Raw genomic sequence first — 22991 nt, forward strand, 5'->3', positions numbered from 1 at the left:
CTGTACATTCCAAGAGTTGTAACACTGTAGCAGCCAAAGCGAGGCAATTAATTAAACGCTGACCTTAGGGAGAATTCTCCATTCACTGCCTCTGCGGAGAGAGCAATTACACGAAAAAAGACAATGGCGAGCGGCTAAAATACAAGCCAAAAGCACCTCACCACGTTTGTGGTGAACAGCTAGGCCGAGATCTAGTCTGTTAAGGTAGTTTCCTGTGGGTTATTTTTCCATAATAACGTCAGCTGTGGAAAGCCCCAATCCAAAACGCCATCAGCACAAATTTTGTTGTCTTGAATTTGTCTCGAGTCAAAAAACTAGACCTTCAATGGTTGGTGAAATTAGGGATTAACCAAGGTCTAATAATGCTGGCCTTGGCCACTCTTTCTAGGCAACAAGAACGAGCAGCCATTTGAGACTTTAACCTATCCAAGAGTCGGAGTTTGGACCACAGGATTTAGTGAGCAAGAGGCAGGGTTCCGTTTCAGGGATCTACCTGAAAGAAAGTCTCTTGTTTCTGTGTTCAACTACTATCAAGTCTTATTTGCACAAACACAGTTGGGAATCTGGGACAAGAAGTCATCAGATTCCAATGGTCTCGATAAAAGTTCTGATGTACTTTTTTCTTTTTTCCAGGCAACTCGCTCACCACTATCCTATATGTCCTCTATCCAATCCCATGAGGTAGTTATATTAAAGTCTTGGTTAGGAAAGCCAAATATCAAGGCACGTATTCTACAATAATTGTAATATTGTGAAATACTGTATTTGGTCTTCATTCCCGTTTCCTGACATACAGCTCCTAAAATCCTTGTAACTTCCCGAGTGATGAGTAACTTTTGTATGGCTGGTGACCCCTAGATAGCTTCAGAAGTGGGGTTGGTCATTGGAAAGACCAAGGCATGATTAGAGGGTTGAGACTTTTACCCCCAGCTCCCAATCTCCAGGGAGGGAGAGAGGAACCGAAGATTAAGTTATCACCAATGGTCAATCATGCTTATCTAATGCAGCTTCCATAAAAATCCTAAAGGACTGAATTTGGGTGGGCGGGCAAATGAGGCTTACAGATAGCTGAACAGGTGAAAGTTCCTGGAGAAGGCATTGAATCTCCACGCTGCTTCCCACACACCTTGCTCTATGCATCTCTATTATCTGGTTGTTCATCTGTATCCTTTATAATACCCTTTGTAATAAACTGGTAAATGTAAGTAAAGTGTTTCCCTGAGTACTGTGAGCTGCTCTAGCAAATTAATCAAACCCAAAGAGGAGGGTCATGGGAAGCCAGATTTATAGCTGGTCAGTCATAAGTTGGCCTAGACTTGTCGGCTGGTGTCTGAAGTTGGGGGCAGTTTTGTCAGACTGAGCCCTTAACCTGTGGGATCTGATGCTTTCTTCCAGTAGATAAGTGTCAGAATTGAATTGAAGGACACCTAGCTGGTGTCTGCTACAGAATCGATTGGTTGCTGGTGGGGAGAAATCCACACACATTTTGGTGCTGTTTTGTATTGAGAATGTTGGAGTGAGCAGGACTGAAGCCACATTGTGACCTATCACTGTATGAGCTTTAGAAAAAAAGGGGGGGGGCCGGCCCGTGGCTCACTCGGTAGAGTGCGGTGCTGATAACACCAAGGCCCCGGGTTCGGATCCCATATACGGATGGCCGGTTCGCTCACTGGCTGAGCGTGGTGCTGACAACACCAAGTCGAGGGTTAAGATCCCCTTACCGGTCATCTTTAAAAAAAAAAAAAAAAAAAAAAAAAAAAAAAGAAAAAAAGGGGGGGGGGCGACACAGTTTTTTCCTTAGCATGAATTTCTCTGAGTTCCATCTTTTCCCATGGCTATTTGCTATTTTGAACCTTGGCTATGGGGCAGGATGACCCAATTTACGTAAATGTAAAGTTGTTTTCCAGTCAGCCTGGAGTTGCAAAGATGCCACTAGGCACATAGTATGCAGACCCTGAGAAACCAAGGGAGACATCAATAAAGCTATACTGATTACCCTGAAGCAGGACTGTAAGATAACATCAAGGAAAGGAAGAGAAACCAGAGGGAGCTTTGCATCTGGCTCCTTACACATAGCCCCCACAGCTCACATCCCCCTCCCTCCTGCTTTTTAATTCCATTCCCTTAACCCTCTTTAAAACCCCCTCAATAAATCTGAGGCTTTGAGATGGTTTTAGTCTGGCCATTCTCCTTCAGGTTTACCAGAGAGATAGGTTAGCCTGACATCTCTCCTCAGGTCACTGGTATTATTGAACAAAAGCTGACTTCTGTTTGCACCAACATTTGGCTTTTGGGGTGTTTTTTTTTTTTTTTTTTTTTTAAGATGACCGGTAAGGGGATCTTAACCCTTGACTTGGTGCTGTCAGCACCACGCTCAGCCAGTGAGTGAACCGGCCATCCCTATATGGGATCTGAACCCGTGGCCTTGGTGTTATCAGCACCGCACTCTCCCTAGTGAGCCACAGGCCAGCCCGGCTTTTGTTGTTGTTTTTTGTTTGGGGCAGGCAGCCAGACTTGGGTTTGGTAACAAGATTTTGGTGAGCCTAAGCCAAAAGCTGAATGCCCTGGCTAACAAGATTTTGGCAAGTCTCAGCCAGGACCTGAATGCCCTAGGTTCTGTAACAGATTTTGGCGAGCCAAGCCAGGGTTTTTTGTTTGGGGCAGGCAGCCGGACCTAGGTTCAGTAAAAAGAACAGAGAATAGGAAAAACACACTTTGGTTTTTCTTCTTTTGCTCAGATTGATATTTAGCATCTTACCAATTGGCTCTTCCAGAAAAGTACAGAATGTGCTATTTGACACTTGATAGCAAACTAAAAACCATGCTCTTCTCACCGTAGGACTTTGCTCAGAAAAGATATTCTCAGAGCAAGTGCTTCTTGAATTTAAGGGGAAAGTCTAAAATAACATTTTAGAGAGGGAATTCCCTACCCATGTTTACATTCTCATCTTTTTTTTTTTTTTTTTTTTTTTAAAGATGACCGGTAAGGGGATCTTAACCCTTGACTTGGTGTTGTTAGCACCACACTCAGCCAGTGAGCGAACCGGCCATCCGTATATGGGATCCGAACCCGGGGCCTTGGTGTTATCAGCACCGCACTCTCCCGAGTGAGCCACGGGCCGGCCCTACATTCTCATCTTAAAGACAGGTTATAGCCTAGGTTCAAATTGTAAATCCACTATATACCGGATCTACATATTGTGAGAAATGCTGTCACCTGTCTGATGCCAAAGGATGGACATGGAAACATGAGGTACAGCGAAGTGAGACTTTAATTATGGCCTTGCAAGGTTTGGGTGTCTGTGAATGGGACAGGCACAGGGAAAAGAGCTGTAGCAAGCAATTTATCCCCTAGTATGCAAGTCCCTCCCCCCAGTTCCTCACTGGCTGAGAGTACTACAGGACACACAATCTTCCCAGAGGATGCCTAAGATTTATTACCCCAATTTATTACACCATTGTAAGAAATTTCTTTGTCTGAGGGCTCAGAACAAGCCCATGAAAAAGGCCTTCTAAAGCCCTGTGAAAGGAAAAACACCAGGGAATGAAAAGCAATGGGGGCTAGTAACTAATAGCCATCTCAATGAGAGCTCTACTGTTGGAAGAAAATAATAGGGGCTATTAACTAATCACCACCTCAAGGAGAGCTCTATCTGTTCAGGGACCGACCCTCCCGCAATGGGCTGGACCAGTCAGACGACTTTCCGGCTGGGCCTGAATCAGTTAAAACACCCTCAGATAAGTCATTTCTGAAAATGAATCACTTAGATTATTTTCTTACACATATGTACTGTTGCACTTTCTTTGTCACCTCTCTTCCCCTGGGTGACAGAGATGCAAAGGATTACTCAAAGCCCATTTCTTCTGAGCAGTGAGAAACTCTGAAGGGGTTAATTACCAGGAACCCTCAAGAGAGAGGCATTCCTCCTTGGAAAATTAACACCGGACTGGGGTTCTTTCTCAGTATTTATTCTCCAGGCCAGAAAGGTACAGAAAAGGAACATAGGTGGAGTTATGGCTAAGTATAGTTTAACAAGAGAGGCTGGTAACATCAGTGAAATAACAAAGTGACATTCCATAATGCAATTTGCAAAACGTTTAGTGGATCCACCAACAAAAGCCTGTTCTTTTTTTTGTTTGTTTGTTTTTTAAAGATGACCGGTAAGGGGATCTTAACCCTTGACTTGGTGTTGTCAGCACCACGCTCAGCCAGTGAGCTAACCGTCCATCCCTATATAGGATCCAAACCTGTGGCCTTGGTGTTATCAGCACCTCACTCTCCCGAGTGAGCCACGGGCTGGCCCTAAAAGCCTGTTCTTAGCAAATACTGTCTTTTCCTACAGCAGTTTCCTCAGTATTTTTGCCTAACAATAAATCAACTTTAGGTTAACCTGCTCCAAGGGAATCTGTCCTTGAGCCAGCAATTTTGCTGTGTTACAATTCTTTATCTACATCAGAGACTTTAGCCTGGGGAAAGTTTCCTGTCTTTTGTAAGCTTAACATTTCCATACGTAATTTTTAAAAGTTAGGTTATACCTGCAACTACAGGGCTTTGGAAACTAGGCCCTGTGAAATACATTTGCTTTATAAATGTTAGTATACTCCACAATGTACTAGCAACTTAACTTCTCTGAGCTTCAGTTTTCTGTTCTAAGAAAATGAAGTACTAAAGGATAGTTAGCAGTAAATGAGTTAATATACATAAAGCACTTAGAGCACTGCTTGCTGCACAAAAAGGCCTCAATAACTAATCTTTCGTAAGTATAACCATAACCCTTAGGTGGCTTACAAATTACAAAAATCTAAGAATCTAAGATAATTCAAAAGGTATCTGGATAAAGGAAAAGGACTCCCTACCACGTGGTAGACTTTCAAACATGTTTAATGATAATGCTGTTGTGTGAATGGAGTTAACAGTGGGTTGAAGGACTCAAAGAAATGACTGAATTGGACGTGTGATTTCTTTGTTTTTCCAATTTTCTAAACAAAAAATACAAAAGGAAGTCAGTAAGGTGGAGAAGGATGCCTTCCATATGTCGTAGGAGTACATAAAGGGGAAAAAAATCGAACACGTGAGACTGCTTGTCGTTTGTCTTCTTCGGACACACATGCGCTTAGACAGACCTTGGAAAACGCAGAGGAAACCTCTGTGACAGCCACCGTGAGATGAGGCGGGGAGCCCCAGGGCAAAAGGGCAGCAGTTTGTGAGTAGTGAGCCGAAATACGACTTCGAGGAACTGAGTTAGGACTCTCCTTTCCATTTGAAACGTGACTCCCGGCGAGACACTTACCCTCAGCGCTCCCTGGAAAGTGCGGGGCGGCCGGGCCCACTAACCAAGAGGATTTGCGCCCCACCGCGCAAAGCGCTTTGAAATCACCTGAACGGCGCACTAGACAAACAGAAAACGGTCACAGCAGCAGTGGTGAGTCCAGCTTCGCAAAAGCTCCCTGCCGAGAAGTCCGGCCCAGAGAGAGGGGAGGAGCGGAGAGAGCCGCGAAGGGCAGCCACCGCCCCGGAACGGCGCCTACACCCAGAGGTGGGGCGGGCGTCGAGGCGGGACTCCCTCAGGCTGTCCGGCCTGGACGGAGCCCAGCCGAGGAGCCGTACATGCCCAACCGACCGCCTCAGGGATCTACAGTCCCTCACCCGACCGCCCGAGGGCCTCGCAGCCCCCAGGCCGCGCAGCTCTGCCCGCACCCGCCAGAAAGACACGCGCAGCCGCGGTCCAAAACCGGCGCCGTGACGTCAGGCTGACGTTGGGCGTGACGCCGCGGCGGGGAGCAGCGGGAGGGCGTTTCCGGGGCGCGCGCCGGGTTAGGGCCGCTGACGTCGGGCTCAGGTGCGCGCGTGTCTGGTGGCGACTTGCAGCTCCAGGTGGCGGCCCACAGCGGTGAGGGGACGACCGGCGGCGCGGAGGGCCGGGCTGGGGCGGGGAGCGGCGAGAGGGCGCTTCGGCTTGCATTCACGTGACGGAAGAGGGGTGGGGTGGGGTGGGGGTGGCGAGCCGGGTGGGCCCGGGCGGGAGAGGGCGAGGCGGATTGTCCCGCCCCACCCCTCGCGGGCCTGCCTGTCGCAGAGCAGAACCTTCCCTCGGGCAGGGGCCGGACCCGCCGCGCCGCTTTCCTCGCCAGCCTGGTGCTCCGCGGCGGCCCGCCCGCGCAGGCTGACCGGAGCTGTCTCCTCCGCAGGTCCGCGGCGGGAGGGCGGGAGTCCGCGCTTCCCGAGGGAACCGTGCCCGCCTCGGCCCCACCGCACCGAGGGGATGGAGGGCTACCCCCGAGGCCCCAGGGCGGCCCGCGATCCCACGCTGGCCGGCCCTCGCTAGCTGCCCGGATTGTGTGTTTTATCCACCAGCTAGGCCTTGTTTCCTGAGCCAGTGGCGTCGTATAATTCGAAAGAAATGGAAGAAAAGGAGCGATGTGACCGATTCCGTTCGGTCCTCCTTCATTGAGGTCTGGTTGGCATTTACAGAGAGGAAAATAGAGCAAGAAAATCGTGGGGGGGGGTTGGAGGGGGGCGGGAGGGAAGGGTGGGGAAAGGGAAACATGGTCTTCATTTTATGATTTTTTTAAATTCCGCACTTTCACAGTGGTGGCGAAATAAACTAATCCTAAAGTTATTTTTCTATTCAGAAGAGAGAAAAGGTGGATTTTTTTTTCCTTTTGATTCCAACCTTTTCTCCAAGTGACAGCATAAATCATGGACACTAGAGAATAAGGTGGACCTCAGGAATCCTGAAAAGACTGAGGAGCTTACATTCTTCCTCAGGAGGGAGGAGTGGGGTGTTTTTGCCCTCTCTGGAACGTAAAACGAAAAACATGAGTTGCGTGCCATGGAAAGGAGACAAGACCAAATCAGAATCATTGGAGCTGCCCCAGGCAGCACCCCCACAAATCTACCATGAGAAACAGCGCAGAGAGCTTTGTGCTCTTCATGCCCTCAATAACGTCTTCCAGGACAGCAATGCCTTCACCCGGGAAACGCTGCAAGAGATTTTCCAAAGGTAAGGGACCCCTTCTCCTTGGCATTTTGATACTTCTTGGTATTTCTGAATTTCTATGGGTGGGGCAACAATGTCTCACCTCAATAAACCTTCAAACCTACAGGTATTAACTAGATGCTGTTAGCAGGTATAAGGGACACAGGAACAGGAAAGATGATAATCAGTCTGTTGAGCACTTACTCTGGGATAGGCACAGTGTTTAAATAGCCTCAGTGTGTCATCTCAAGTGATCTCCCCAAGCATCCCGTGGAGTACATGTTGTAAGTGTTGTTATTTCCATTTAATGGATAAAGTCAGCACTCAGAAGTCCAGTAATTTGTCCAAGGTAACATAACAAGAGATGAATCATGCCAGAGTTAAATTCAGGTTTGTATCTCCTCTGTTGACCACCATGCCCTAATGTCTCTCAAGTCCTGCCTCTAAGGTTTATAATGTAGAAGGGTGGCAAGATATGTACACATTCAATCACCTGCCATCAAAGGTGGAATGTAGTGGGTGTGTAAACCGGGCTCAGCTTTTCTGTGAGGCTATGTGCTGGCCTTGGTGCTTTTCATACATTGTTTTGTATAGCTCTCCCAGCAGTTGTTTACTGTCTCTGTTTTACTGATGGAGAAACAGGCAGAAAGGTCAGGCAATTTGCCCAAATAGCTTCTAAATAGCAAAGTTATAATTGGGAGCAGACTTCAGGTTCCCTCCCCTTTCTACTTCCTTCTATTTTTTTTTTTTTGTCTTTTTCGTGACCGGTACTCAGCCAGTGAGTGCACCGGCCATTCCTATATAGGATCTGAACCTGCGGCGGGAGTGTTGCTGCGCTCCCAGCGCCGCTGCGCTCCCAGTGCCGCACTCTCCCGAGTGCGCCACGGGGTTGGCCCTCTACTTCCTTCTAGATGGCCTTTCTTATCCACTTAAAACAAATGCCACCCCACAGATTGATAGAAGTTCAGCTTTCTTCTCTTTGTTTGATTTTCGAAAAGGTTTTGAGGATTAGTTTTGCAGTGTCTGGATGGCCACAGCAGCATGTCTGCAGTCCATAGCATCTTTGGCAATGAGCCTATCTGATCACTCAAACTAGAAGGGATTACACCTACTTGGGTCTTCAGTGCAGAGAAAGCTCAAGAATTCTTCAGGCAGTGCATGTTAGTAGTTGCAGAAGATCCTTTTCTGGTTCCCTCCACTTGGAGATGAAATTATTGCCACACAGGGACCTGAATTACAGCTGGAAGCAACCTATTTGGGGTGATTTGTGAAGCAAAGGTGAGGACCATTTACCCTGAAAGAACCATAGGCCTTCTTCTAATAGAATGTTAATCCCAGTATGCTGTCAAAACTATAATGGGAGTAATTATTTTTGAGTGCCAATAATAACCAGAGTAACGCTGTAGCAGGGCAAATGTGTCATTTGCATCATGGCCATTATCTGACACCAGGTGAAGTTAACTCTTCAGGAAATGGGGCAGTGGGAGGTAAGATCATTTGTCTCAGATCACCAAGTCATGTTACTGTGAAAGGAGGACCCAGTCCATTACACTGCTTTCTTTTGGCCAGCCATTAATATTTCTTATATTTCTGATTGGATATTTGCAAATTATTTCCTAATCTAAAAGTAGGAAAAAGGAAAGGATTCACAATGAGGACCTGAATGTGCTTGGTACTTTCTAATATATACCAACAATCTTGCAACAACCTTACTGGTGATGATCCTAGAAAACTAGCATCAGTTTAAGTGATTTGCCCAGTTTCACCCACTAGTAAATAAATGTCAAATACAAGATTCTGTATATCTAATTATACCGTGGTAGGAAAGTTTTCATTTCTATAAATTTGGCAAAGGAAATCATCATGAGATCACTAACACACATGAACACTTTGTGCAAAGCACTGATCTGAGTGCTTTCCTTGTGTTAATTCAGTGCTCACACGAATTTTATGAGATAGATTCTGTTGTTTCCCATTTTTCCAAATGAGGAGATCGTGGCACAGAGAGTTCACAGAGCTATTAATGGCAGGATTTGGCTCCAAGCTTTGTGACTCCAGGGCCTACCCTCCTAACTGTTCCTATTTCCTGAGTATTGGAAATGCCTGTCAGAGCTATTGTATTGTCAGTAGCTGTTCCCCCTACCTATAAATTAGGCTGGGACTGAAGATCTGGGCTATGATCACCAAGTGTTTGTGGATAAGAGCAGGAGTCTGTCAGCTGTGTTTTCCCTGAATAAAAGAATGCTCAATACTTGCTAAACACCCACATGGAACCAGGGTCCAATTCCTTTTAAAGCCTTAACAAATTGCACTGCACTTCTCAATTCCCTATTGGCACAATATAAAGATCCACCTCAAAGTAAAAGCAAACCAATACATAAGATAGTATACTCTGTCCCCACTCCTGAAGTGGAATTCTATCTATTTTGGATGGAAAGATTCTATAGGGACAAATAGGAACAAAAATAGAAGTGTGAAAAGAATCCAGAGGAAAAAGCAAAGGGAGAGGTGAGGGAAAGAAGATGGAATTTTTTAAACAAACATTGACTAGCTGCCCGCAGTGTGCCAGGCACCACTAGGCACTGTAGAGAAAACAAGCTGAACAGGACTCAGCCTCTGAGCAGTATATTTCAGAGCTATATATTGACCATACCTGGAGAATAGATTTAAGTGATGTTAGAAGCATGGAATTTGGAGCAATTTAAAAGTGAAAACATGGCTGCCCAGTTAGCTCAGTTGGTTAGAGCGCAACCTTGTAACCAAGGTCATGGGTTCGGATCCCATTACTGGCCAGCCACCAAAAAAATAATGAAGTAAAGTTTACATAACAAATGTTACCTTTAAAAAATAAAAAAAAAAAATTTTTTTAAGTGAAAAGATGATCTATTTAGATCTCAATGGGAAGAGAAGTAATGATGGCCAAGTTTAACTAGATAACTTTAACTTCCCAGATCTGAAGTTCTGTGCTGTTTTGAAGATGTGGCTAATGAATGGTAGAAATGGGAGGAAAATGTTGAAAAGTACTATTTGTTAAGAGGAAGTTCATCCCAGCAGCTGAATTTTAGCCAGACAAAAGAGGAGAAATACAAAAGCAGGGTGGAGTTTCAATAGAGTCATGGATATAAGACGACCCATGCTTGGAATAGAAACAAATAGGAACTTAGAAAGAACTAAGCTAATGACTCGGCAGCAACAAGAGGACTGGGAAGAGAGGAGTCAGGTGTGACAAAGGCTTGGCCCAGGATTTGAAGATAGTGGTAACATCTACAGCCATAGCAGAAGTCATTTGTTTGAAAAGGATCCACTTTCAACCTGTAAAATTGCAGAAAAGATCAGAGAAACTGGGTATGTGTCATCGGTATTTATCTATAAAGATGTGGATATTTGATTTCGTACATTTTATCATATAAGTCTCTAAGCTTTGAAAAAGAGGTGACATAGAAGTCAAATGATACAGTAAGGGCCAGGCTGTGGCTCAATTAGAAGAGTGCAGTGCTGATAACACCAAGGCCGTGGGTTTGGATTCCCATACAGGGATGGCCAGTTAGTTCACTTGGGAGAGCGTGGTGCTGACAACACCAAGTCAAGGATTAACATCCTCTTACCAGTCATCTTTTTTTTATTTAAAAAAAAAAAAAGATACAGTAGCAGCTTTGTTAGGTTGTTTTGAAAATGCTCAGGTCTCAAACATTTTCACCAGATTCATCCCAATTTTTCAATGATTAGATGTTCTTGAGTTAGCTGTGCATTCCTCTCTCAAATAGAATAGATATTAAAATCAAACTAGATGAAAACTAGCTTGGTACCAGGGGAAAAAAATCCGATGAAAGGTGGAAGGAACAAAGATTAGGGATAGCAGTGAACAACTAGCATTCATCACCACAGAGGGTAAGTACTACTCCAGCCCTCGCCATTATAAGGTCCCTGAGCAGGTGATTGATTGGCCAAACCAGTCAATATAGGAAACACGGAGACTCATTCTAGTGGAGTGGTCATTTGAGTATGGGGTCCATCCAGTGCACCCAACACAACAGTACTTGCTTTTATTAACAATAATCAAGTGCCCACTGTGTTAGCTGCTTTTATGCGTTTTAGTCCTTCCAACAATCTTGAGATGTTGTAAGTACAGAAGCTGAGGTGCAAAGGTTACAGTGATTTGCAGTCATGCACAGCTGGTGAGTGGCAGAGCTTGGATTCAACTTCTAAACCTGAGACAATTCTGAACAGGCCTCTGGGTTTATCAACACATTGGTCCCAATGAATTCCATGGGATCCTGTTCTGATTCTAAAGGAAATTTTTCTTGAGACTCCTTGACAAACTCCTGTTCAGGGCTGTCTTAGTGATATCCGTAGAAATTCTCAGGTATAAAGCAAGCCTCTTATTTTTGTCATCACAGCCAGAGGTTAGAGCCATGAGATCTGGAGTGATTTAAAAGTGATAAGATAGACTCTAGTCCAGGCTTCCCCTAATGTCTATGCCCTCAGATAAGTCCCTGGTCCTGCAATGAGGTCACCACTATGTCTGGCTACAGTGATGATTTTGGATTTTCAGCAAAAGGGAGATAGGTAGACATTTCATCAAAAATTTTCCCCCTAATTATTTCTTTCCTTTTTATAAGTCTGAAGAAATGTGACATGGCTCAGAACTTCCTGATGTGTTTCAAAATAAAGCATGGATCACAGGGCCAGGAAAACAGAAGTACTCTGCAGATGTTAGCTATTGTGTTATTATTATGTGTTTGTCTAGCCTTTGGATGAGATAAGTCTATTACTCAACAACACCTTTTCTCAATTGATAACCACCATACTTTTAATGTGGCCAATTCACTTGCCAGTGCCTAGCTGTGAGAGGTACAGAAGAGAAGAGCCATCCCCCGTGCTTCAGAGATTTACAGTTTGGCTGGACATGTATAAAATAGCTGAATTCTTCAGGGGCGCTATAAGATAGGAATCATTCCCATTTTTACAGATGAGGTAACAGGCATGGAGATAAAATCTGACAGTTAGTGTTGATGGTACTTGGATGTGAACTCAGATGTGTGGTTCTCCCAATCTCCCTCCTTTCTCACAGAGGCGCCAGGAAAGATTCCATGGGAGAGATAAGATGTGAGCTTGACGAAGCTGTAGAATTTGGCTTGGAGCAGGAAACAGAGTATTATAATAGAGGCCACAGTGGTCATGGTGCCTAAAGTGCACTAAGCTCAATGAGAGGGAAACATCAGGGCTGAGAGGTTTGGAGTTGGCCAACCACGTGGTTGGCTCCACTGTCAGTTCTTATATAAGGGAGTGAAATGACACCTTGGTGAATGTGGCAGGAGTACATAGGCTGAATTGGTGGAAGGAGAGTTCGGAAGCAAGGAGATCAATTTAGGAACCTGCTTCAAAAGTCCAGGTTTGAGGTGAGGGGCCTGCAGTTAGAGGAAAGGTAGTGGGAATATACAAGAAAGGATTTGCATCTGAGATAAAAGATGAAGGACAGGGAAGAGAGATCCTTGGAACACTAGTCCTGTAAGGTGCACCTTAAAACAAATGTTTATGTGGTTAAATATGTTTGGAAACTGAAGCATATTATATAACCCCCTTAAGATTTGCATATCAGGGACTCCAAGAACTCCTGGAGGAAACCTGTTTACTTACTTGGTTCATTCAGCCATTATTATATTGGATGCCTTCCAGGATCCTGTTAGCATGAAACTAGTATCTCTGAGAACACACTTGGGAAAGCACTGCTCTAAGGTTTGAGCCTGGCAGGAAGTTAAATGGTGAAAGAGGTGGAACACTCAGCATTTTCTTCGTTGGAACCTTCATTCATGTACTGGTCAGAGTCTTTCACTGAAAACAATGAGAGGCTATTGAAAAATTGGTGATGGGAGAGGAACCTGCTCTATCTTGAGCTAAGTCTTCTTTCATATGCTTCCTTATTTAATCCAAGTACCTAAGAACCTATGGAAAACGTCTGTCCCAGTAAGCTATGTTTTAAACCCAGGCCTTAGAGACTCAGCCAGCCTTTCCTCTTATCAACCAGCCACCACCTTCCACATTAAGACAACAAACACAATTTTGGATTCAAATTAACCCAAGTTTGAATCCTAGTTCTGTCACTTGTAAGTGCTCATGGGCAAGCCAGTTAAAATCACCAAACCTCAGTTTTTGGACCTATAAAATAGAAATAACTTATACCCTCATAGGTTTATTGTAAGGATTAAATGAGATACATACTAAAGCATCTCTCATAGTGCTTGGCATAGAGGTTTTCAATAAATTGTAATTACACGTAAAATAAAGTTTGGTTTCAGAGTGGAGTTTAGTGTCCTCAGATCCCCCTTTGCTAGCTCCAGAGATGAGCATGTAAGCCTAACCCTTTTAATCTCGAATCTACTAATATTTATAGGGAAAGAGGATTACAAAAATAAACACAGAAGACATTTCTTTTTTTTTTTTTTTTTTTTAAAAGATGACCGGTAAGGGGATCTTAACCCTTGACTTGGTGTTGTGAGCACCACGCTCAGCCAGTGAGCGAACCGGCCATCCGTATATGGGATCCGAACCCGAGGCCTTGGTGTTCTCAGCACCGTACTCTCCCGAGTGAGCCACGGGCCGGCCCAAGAAGACATTTCAATAAACATTCCTTGAGGACCTACTGTGTGTCGGACACTGTAGGCCCTAGTGATGTAGTGTTAACAGGATAGTCAAGGCCCCTCTTGTCATTGTAGTGTGGAGAAACAGACAAGTGAGAAAACATGTCTAGCAGTGACAAAGGGCTGTAATTAAATTAAAGCAGGTTGATGTAAGAGGAAGTGACTGGGAGGAACTTACGGTTGGGTGGTCAGAAAAGGCCTCTCTATGGCAGTAACATTTGAGACCCAAATAATAAGGAGCAAACTATGTGAAGATCTAGGGGATGAACATTCCAGACAGCAGGGATAGTGGAAATGGCAAATGAGTGCAAAGGAAGAAAGAGCTTTCTTTGTATATTCAGGGAACAGAAAGAAGGGTAGTATGGTAAGAGGTAAGAGATGAGATCAGCAGGATCCTGAGGGTCTTGCAGGACAGGAGTAGTTTAGATTTGTTTAGATAGAATGTAAGTGCTTTCAGTACAGTTGAAAGATTTTAAGCTATGGCAGGAGTATATTTTATATTTGAAAAATATCAGTATGTTTGCTGTGTATAGAGAAGTTAAAAAAAACTTTATAACATTTCTTAAGCATTTAGAGTTGATATCCTTAGCCTAAAGTCTTGATTCTCTTCCGGAGATGGCCTCGTGGACACCTTCTGCCTTTGTCCTGAGGAACTCACCACATTTCTCTTCCTACTCTTTACGCCAAGGTCAAAGGCATGCTGATCCTTCCTTCGAGATGGCCTTTCCTCAGCTCCTGGCCTCACAAGACTATGAAAGCAAATTAATAGGATTGGAAATGCCTTCAGCACGAACTTTGTCTTGAAATGAAATAGCTAAAGAGACCTGGCAAAAATGGCTTAAAGCTGGGTGGGCAAACTGGGACTGTGGCTGAACGTTGTCTCGCACAAAAAAATTTTTCCGCTGATTGTGTGTTGTGTTTTTTTTAAGTTTTATTCAGGTACCACACACATACATGCACACGTATATTTGGAATGCCATTAGGTGGGTCATGCATTCAACACAGGCCTTACTACTTTTTATTGCATTACATCCAGCCCTGGTTTGTATGTCTATGTTACCTGCCTGGGCCCCTGTACACCTTTGAGTATTTAATTAATGATTACCAAGTGTTTAGGCCTTAAGCAGAAGGCACTTAAGCTGTGAAAAAGAGTAACAACAGTTACTACCCATGCAAATGAAAATATCAAATCCTGTTTTCCAGTATTTTTTTTTTTTAAGTTTTTTATCAGGGATAGTAGCTTTTATCAGTAGTTTGTATCAGGTTTGTAGCTTTCAGGGACAGTGGTGTAAAGTGTTCTGTCCCTGGTAGTGTAGGGCCAGGAGGGGTCAAGCAGACCAGCGAGTCTTAGCCTTCTTTTCACATTTGTAGGTTGTCTCCAAACACCATGGTGACACCCCACAAGAAGAGCATGCTGGGAAATGGGAACTATGATGTGAATGTCATCATGGCAGCACTTCAAACCAAAGGCTATGAAGCTGTTTGGTGGGACAAGCGCAGGTAATCTGAACAAGGCTTGATTTGGTGGAGAACAGCATGGTTGTGGTGCAAGCCTGGGACTCATGGCATGAGTGGGGAGGTGACTGCTTGTGGTATTACAGCCAGGGAACCTTGGGCCATTAGCTGCCTCAGAGCATGACACCATTTCTCTCCCACAGGGATGTCAGTGTCATTGCTCTCACTAATGTCATGGGCTTCATCATGAATCTGCCCTCCAGCCTATGCTGGGGTCCACTGAAGTTGCCTCTCAAAAGGCAGCACTGGATTTGTGTTCGAGAGGTAGGAGGGGCCTACTACAACCTCGACTCCAAACTCAAGATGCCCGAGTGGATTGGAGGCGAAAGTGAGCTCAGGTAACCTCCGCCTGTTGTGGCTAAGGTGCTGGGCTGTTCATTTGGTATGTTGGGGAAGTTGAGCTCTGTTTTGATTGTTTGACAAAGGAAATGAAATTCCTGTCTCCTTGGATCCTCTCCCTGCCTAACTTAGAATCATAAGGTCTCAGACTTAAAGATCTTAATCTTTGATGGCCCGTCAGGACTTTAAGTACTGTTGGTAGGGAAGTTCCACAGCCTGGAATACTGGCCTGGTTTGGTATGGGCTGGCATTGTAACACTCTCTCCACTTAGACAACTGTGACAGTACATTTGCCATTTCAGAGGAAGGAAAATAAACATTCAGGCGAGAGAGGGTTAAACTTCCCTGAGACCAAAGAAGAAAAAAATTTTTTAAGTTACAAGTCCTTTAGAGTACTTTGGGTTCTGTTCTTCACAGAACCAGCTACTATTGTCAGTAATATATAAAGATGGCCAAAATTCAGATTGGAATTCTAACTGGACAGATTGAGGAGTAACAGAATGAGGAACCCTCCAAGAATAGACCGCTACTAGAATGTTTATAGGACTGCCAAGGGTAAATAATGAGGTTTCTGGTGAGCATGTGGCCCCCAGACTGGAATTTGCAATTTGCCAGCATTTCATTTTCTCTCATCTATTCCTTTTTCCATAGGAAATTTCTAAAACATCATTTGCGAGGAAAGAACTGTGAACTGCTGCTGGTGGTACCAGAAGAGGTGGAGGCCCATCAGAGTTGGAGGGCTGATGTGTAACACAGTTCTACCCAACCTTCCCCTCAGCTCACCCCTTCAGTGCTGTGGCCTCTACGGTGGGTCTGCCCTTGCCACTTCCCTAAACATCTCATCGGGTTTTCCCCCTTCTGACTGACAGTGCAGTAGAACAGATATGTGGACTGTTACAAGTACCACCCAGCGTTGTTTGTTCCTGGGAAAGGAAGGTAGGAGCCCTATGCCCTTTGGGCAAGTGATCGAAACCCTTATTTTATTTGGGAGAAAAGGAGAAAGAAAGATGGTCCTAGCTTATCTTCCCCTTTCTGTGAGGACTTGACAGAGGTTCTGCTGGAGTTATCACTGATGCTCCAGACTCACCTGGTGATGCTGCCTCCACTTCCCCTCTCCTGTCACACCAGTGGGTCTGAAGATACAGTACATGCAAAGCCAGTCTGACTGGCTTGAAGGACCCAGAACTTAGAGGTCTCTCAGGAAACCATCTCCAAAACCCTAGCAGTGGTACAACATGCTGTCTCCAATGCTTAATGCCACTCCTTAGCCCCATTTTTAAGGGTGGTTTATGGCCAGCCGTGGAGTTTTATAATGAAAAGTTCTCTAATATTTCAAGCTGAGTTTTTCAATCCCACAACATTCTAGCGTGATAGGAGTGAGATAGATACCTAAGACAATGTGGCTAAAGCCAGACTGGGACAGGCATGGGGTGGCTTGCTTTCTTTACTCCAGTTTTGTCCCTTCCATTTCACTACATTGATTTAGGAGGCTCTGGGGCAAAAGACAAGGCAGAGAGGCAGTTTTCCCACTTGACCCACTCTGGCAGAATCAGAAAAAAATAAGCCTTCTTTTAACATCAAATTCCACTAGTTTGGGACAGAGTTGGGTGAGGAAAGTACAAGCGTCTCAGAGTTTAAGAGCTGTTAGAATTGGTAGAAGTTCTAGGCTTGGAGACTGTCACTATAGTGACAAGATGCAGAGCCCTCAAGTGGGTGGCTATGTACATTATGTTACAATATCTGGATTCTTCATCATGTAGTTTCCTTTACAAATCGACTGAGGATCAACCCACCCCTTACCTCTTGAAACAGTTGTAGGCCACTTTTCTCCTGTAACTTTGGAAAACAAAAGAGAAGGGGAAACAAGTATACCACGCATGTTACCAAAGTGGTAGTGGTTGCCTCAAGGCAGGTGGGCCAGCAAGGGTGACTCAGCTAGCCCTTACAGATCAATGGTCTTGGCAGGTCTGAGAGCTGCCCCAACTGGCCAGACTTCTCTCCAGCAGCAAAGCCAGCCTGGGGCTTGCATGTTGACCCTGAGCAAGCTTAAGGGGGTGAAGCTGAGGCTTTCTCCCCACTGTGACTGGAGTGCATGTTTACACCAGCACCTTTTCTGCACATATATCTTCAATCCAACAAGGCCGTTTTTTATGCTGAGTAACAGCGGCCACAAAGTGGCTACTGCATTATGCCCTCTCGGCAACTGGCCGCAGTCTCTTCTGCACCATTTTCTATACCAGACCTGCTTAGCACCACAGGGAGCTCTTTACCCCTGCCCAATGACATTCCAACCACCACCAGCCAGAAGTTACAGCCAACCTTGCTGATTGTCACAAGCAGGACCTTGGGTCCATTGGCACTGTCAGTGATAGTAAGCCATTTCCTGGGAAGAGGAGGAAATTCCTCTCCACAAATCTGCTTGGGCCTGTGCAAATGGCACCTCAAAGGAGTCCCCGTGCACTTGGAGTCCATGAGCCAGTTGGATATGCAAAGATGTTTAAACATTTCAGGGCTGGTTTCTCTGTTCATATCCAATTCTGGTGCTTAGGAACAGGGACCCATGCTGATGCCCAAGGGCAAAAAGCCTCAGTTCCTTTAAGGAAGGGAGCAGGCCGGACCCTGATGCCCAATAAGGGGCAACCCTAGGCGTTTTGTTTTTCTTGCTTTTATTCCCCCTCTTTTTGTTGGCCTTGTGCTGGGTTTGTTTACAAAAGATGTATTTTGTTTAGCCAAATATTAAAAATGGAAAACTCCATACATAAATCTTGTCTGCCTGAGTTCTATAATTATGTAAAGGAAGAAAAATAAACTTTAGTATGATGCTGCTTTAAAAAGAATTCATTACCATCATAAGTCATCTTTTAGAGCTATATTGTGCCTTGATCAAACCTCTAACCTGAAAAATCCAGAAAAAATATTCACTTAAGTGGGAATTGGTTCAAAAGACATCCAAGGCATTTTTCGGTTTACCTTAATTTACAAAAATTAGGCTTGACAATTTGAAGAGTCTATCTACTGAAGTACGAGTTTGTACGACACTGACAGATGACTAGTGTTTTTCCCTAGTTAAGAAGTGGAAAATCATGCATCTGAACAGAAGGTCTGGTTTGCCCTCAGCACTGAGTGTACAGTAGGGTCCTATAGTTGGGACTGCCTGGATTTGAATCCTCCAGATGCACTATGTGTCCTTACGCAAATTACTTAACCTTTCTGTGGCTGTTTCCTCCTCTGTAAAACAGGAATAACACTACCTCCTAAACTGTAGTTATTCCAATAAATAATGCATATAAAGGCTGTAATACCATTATTAGCACAAGGCTCAATAAAAATATATGTTAAATGGAAATACTGCAAAGTCAAAGGGCTACATTTGGATTCATCATCAGTGGTTCATCTCAACATTTATTTTTTAAAAAACTAGGTCACAAAAAGTCCTATTTGCAACCCTCCCCAGATGAGAAATCAGTAGTTATTTCTAACAAATACTTTATAACTATACAGTGTCATTGTAGACTATACAAGCACAGGACCCCAATCCTTTGTCTTAGGCTGGTGGATCTGAAAGTGTCTGAATTCAGGGCAAAGACTGCTATTAAGAGGTTCTTGGCCAAAAATGAATTTTCTTTTTCACTTTTGGAAACTTAACTTGGGACGAAGGGGTCAATCAGAATTGAGATGGAGGTGCTGGCTTAGGTAAGAGGAAATGTGAGAGATAGTACATGTCTTTAACCTTCTAAAATGGTCTAAGTAATTTTAAGGTATTTATCACAGGCACATGGATGACACTTTCAGTTGGAATCATTTTTAATATTTAAATACAAAAAGTGAGCACTGACTTTTTTTTTTTTTTTAACACACACACAGGTCTAATAGCCAAAATGTGCAGAGGAAATGAGCTCCTGCTCTATCCTCCACAGTCCCTATTGTCCTCATCCTGTGACTGAAGCTGTAGCCCATCTCCCTTCTGCCAGCATACTTAGGGATTCACAGTGGCTGCCTTATACTACAGCTGTAATGCACTTTGTTTTATATTGTGTGCATGTCCCTCCCCAACATCTCCATTCTTAGGAGGGAAAAAAAACCCAGTCATTAATGGTCAGGGGTACATCCCTCGCACTACATTAGTTCCTACCCCACAATGGGATAGAGAGATCTTCTAGTTAGGAGCAATTTAGTGAAAGGGGTGGGATGGCCAGAGCTGGAATAACTGTCTGCATGGCTGCACTCTGGTATCAGAGTGAGGACAGAAGTCAGAACACTGTGGAGAGCACAGTAGCAAGTTGGGAGTCTCTCTGTGAGACAATGTGGAGAGAATTCTCCCCATTAGGTTTTTAGATAAATCAATGTGCCAAAGTTAAAAAAAAAAAAAAAAATTCCAAATAATCAGCAGTTCAAACATTATTGAATTTCAAATTTCTCCCACCAAGACAGCTCAAAATATAGTAGTGACAATCTATATCTTTCCAGGAAGTGAAGGTAGAGCCCCTGGCATTCCTCCTGTCAGCCCTGTGTTAGGCCCTAGAAGTATCTGGAAAAGAAAAGGAGGGATGTAAGACATTGTACAGGCCTAGGGGATCTCAATTTCCTCATACCTTATGGGGTAGACAAGGTCTACAAGAACAATGCTGAGAGCACAGGCACCTAAAAGCATGGGCCTGATCCCAAACCCTACCCACTCATTAACAGCTGGTCTACCCAGGTGCTGGGAGAAATAAATAACTTGTGTCTCCAACATTGACAAAAAAGCCCAGAGTATGCGCCTACCTGCCGCTGCTGCAGTTGCTGCTGTTGCTCCATTTGCAACTTCTCAGTCTCAAAGACAACGGGAAGAACCAGGATCATAAAGGAAGTGGTCCCAATCCACAAGGCTGCCCTGGAAAACCTTCAGAGGGAGAGTGAGAATGGAGAAATGCAAACAAAAACAGCTTCGCTAAGAACGAATCAGTAACCAAACCTCTCACATTACATATTCCAATGTTTCTGATAAGTGTATTCTATCCATTCCTTGCACCACACTCTTACCAGAGACGGGAGGAACGGTTCTGGTAGCTGTGTTATCTAGTGATAGCAGTTAAACCTTCTCCTGAGTTCTTACAAAACTGCTCATATTTCAGAAAAGCTGAAATGATCCCCACAACGATCCTACCAGGTAAGAATCCCCACTTTACAGAAGAGGAAATTAAGACTCAGGTTAGGGTATAACCAGTCCAAGGTCACTCGAACCCAGGTCTGCTGCTTCCAAAGCCCATGTTCTTTCACAGCACCACAGTCATCCCATGCACGCCCCCAACGTCTTCGCCCTCGTCCCTTACCTGTACATTTTTTGAGCCACAAAGAGGGAGAGATCAAAAGTGGCTCCGGCCGCGGACCGGACCCTCTCCGGGAACATCTCCGTCAGACCCCACAGTCTCTCCGACAGGGTCTCATCTAGCTGTGGTGGAGGAGGTGCGGGTCTTGGCCGAAGAAACGGCATCCACCCCCGAACCCACTGCAGCGCCAGGAGACGCCGAGCCCCGCTTGAGCTAGGACACCCCCGGGCCCAGCTGGGTCCCTAACCCCGCCTCCCGGAGAAGCTGCCTTTACCGCGATCTCGCAGCACGCGGAGCCCGCACCCCCGGGGAGGCCCACCCTCCGCCCAGCACCCGCGGGGCCGTAGTACCTCTTCGTCGTCATCTTCCTCCAACTCCTCTTCAGTCTTCTCCGCGTCGCTTTTCGGGAGCAATTCGTCCGGGGACATAGGCTCCCCAACGCCGGCAGCAGCGGCGGCAGCCATGGCTGATGGGGACACCGGAAGCGGAAGAGAGGAGGCGAGAGCAGCCGAACGGCGGACAGAGCCGCCCTTCCGGGAGCCCAGGCGCGAGGGGCCAGAGAGAGCGGCGCCCACTGGCCCGCAGGTCCTCCAACCCCCGTCAGCCGAGCTGGCTGCGGCCGAATCCCTGCAGGGCTTTCGCTCGTCTTACCCGGTGGTTCTCAGCCTTCGGTGGGCAGAAGAAACAGCCGGAAAACTTGTTAGAGATTCCGGGGTGCTTCCGCAGTAATTCTGTGCAGTGGGCTTAGGGTGAGCCCAGAAACTTGCGTTTTAACCAGCCTCCCTGGGAGCACACTTTGACAAACGCTAATCCAGTTTCATTTTCCTGAGGAGTGTGTTATTTGGTAGGAAATAAAGCGATTTGGAGGTTTATTGGTCTTTTGGGAAAACACTAAATAAACCATCCCAATGTAGTAAAACAAGGGTAGGAGTTAACACTTAAGTAGCAGGCAGTAGTGTGTGTGTAGTGTGTACTCATTTAACCTTCGCAACCAACCCACTGAGGTAGGCACTGTTACCCCACTATAGAAATGAGGAAATTGAGGCACAGCTCAGGGTTGCTGCAAGTGTTTCTAGAGAACAGATTTTTGGAAGTGGGTTTGCTGGCCAGAAAGTATGCACATGTAAAATTTTGCTAGGTATTAGCTAGTTGCCCTCCAGAGAATTTTATCATGTATAGTTCTCCCTGCTTATCCGCAGGGGGAAACAAGCCATGGACAGCACCAAACCCTATATTTACTGTTTTTTCCCTACATATACATACCTATGATAAAATTTAATTTATAAATCAGGCATTGTAAGAGATTAACAATAACTAATAATAAAACAGAACAATTATAACAATATACTGTAATAAAAGTTCTGTGAACGTGGTCTCTCTCTCCCTCAAAATATCTTACTGTACTGAACTGCAGGTAACTGAAACCTTGAAACCACGGATAAGGGGGGGACTACTGGACTTTCACAATAGTAAATGGAAGTGTTGTTTTCCCTTCACACTCTCCAGCATTATTATTCATATTTTTATTTCTTGCCTATATGATGGATGTAAATGCTCCTTTTTATAATGTGCCCCACAAGTTATTAAGAGTAATTTGATATACACCTTTAGCCAGCTGACCATGGAATCAGACACCTAGGATTGGACAGTCTGAATCTTTATCTGATGCATGCCAATGTATGAGTACTTCAAAAAGTTTGTAGAAAAATGGAATTAAAAGGTAATACGAATCCCTCCACGAACTTTCTAAACTACCCTCATAATAACAAGTCTTTGCCATTGCTTATGTACTTCAGGGGGGTATGGGGACCCACAATTCTTCCCAATACAGTCCCCAGGCCTTTTCATTTTTGGACAAGGCAACTGTAAGAAAGTTTTCATGTCACAAAAGAGTACCTACTGTATAATTCCATTATATGAAGTTAAAAAACAGGCAAAACCAATCTATAGTGAGAAGTCAGGACTCCCCTTTGAGGAGGAGGAGGGGATAATATTTGGAAAGGGGCAGGAGAGCATCTTCTGTAAGGTTCTATTTCCTGAGCTATGTGGTGTGCACGTGGGTATGTTCATTTTGGATAATTCATCAAGCTGTACACTTACAAATTATGCTCTTTTTTGCATGTGTTAAAACTTTTTTTAAAAGTAGGCTAGCTCTATACAAATCCAAGGGAAGCTGAAGAGCCCAGTGCCATCCTTTTTTTTTTTTATGG

General features: G+C 44.8%; 2 protein-coding genes across 3 annotated transcripts; one reads left to right on the top strand and one right to left on the bottom strand.

Annotated features, from left to right (window-relative positions):
- The first annotated feature begins 5789 nt into the window (after positions 1–5789).
- On the top strand, positions 5790–18235 carry JOSD1 (Josephin domain containing 1). Of its 2 annotated transcripts, none has more exons than XM_063074886.1 (6): positions 5790–5891; positions 6190–6453; positions 6591–7004; positions 14990–15118; positions 15277–15471; positions 16124–18235. In XM_063074886.1, the coding sequence occupies exons 3-6, from the start codon at positions 6820–6822 to the stop codon at positions 16221–16223; spliced, it is 609 nt and encodes a 202-aa protein (XP_062930956.1). In that variant the 5' UTR covers positions 5790–5891; positions 6190–6453; positions 6591–6819; the 3' UTR covers positions 16224–18235. The 2 variants fall into 2 exon arrangements, with proteins under 2 accessions (XP_062930956.1, XP_062930957.1); XM_063074887.1 differs by having other exon boundaries at positions 6770–7004.
- A 619-nt stretch (positions 18236–18854) lies between these two features.
- On the bottom strand, positions 18855–21258 carry TOMM22 (translocase of outer mitochondrial membrane 22). Its single transcript, XM_063074888.1, has 4 exons — positions 21132–21258; positions 20785–20903; positions 20237–20354; positions 18855–20000 (listed from the first exon to the last, which is right to left on the bottom strand). Exons 1-4 carry the CDS (start codon positions 21243–21245, stop codon positions 19926–19928), a joined length of 426 nt encoding a protein of 141 aa, XP_062930958.1. The 5' UTR covers positions 21246–21258; the 3' UTR covers positions 18855–19925.
- Between the last annotated feature and the right edge of the window lie 1733 nt (positions 21259–22991).

The sequence above is a fragment of the Cynocephalus volans genome, chromosome 12, assembly GCF_027409185.1.
Source record: "Cynocephalus volans isolate mCynVol1 chromosome 12, mCynVol1.pri, whole genome shotgun sequence".
In the NCBI taxonomy this organism is placed as follows: Eukaryota; Metazoa; Chordata; class Mammalia; order Dermoptera; family Cynocephalidae; genus Cynocephalus; species Cynocephalus volans.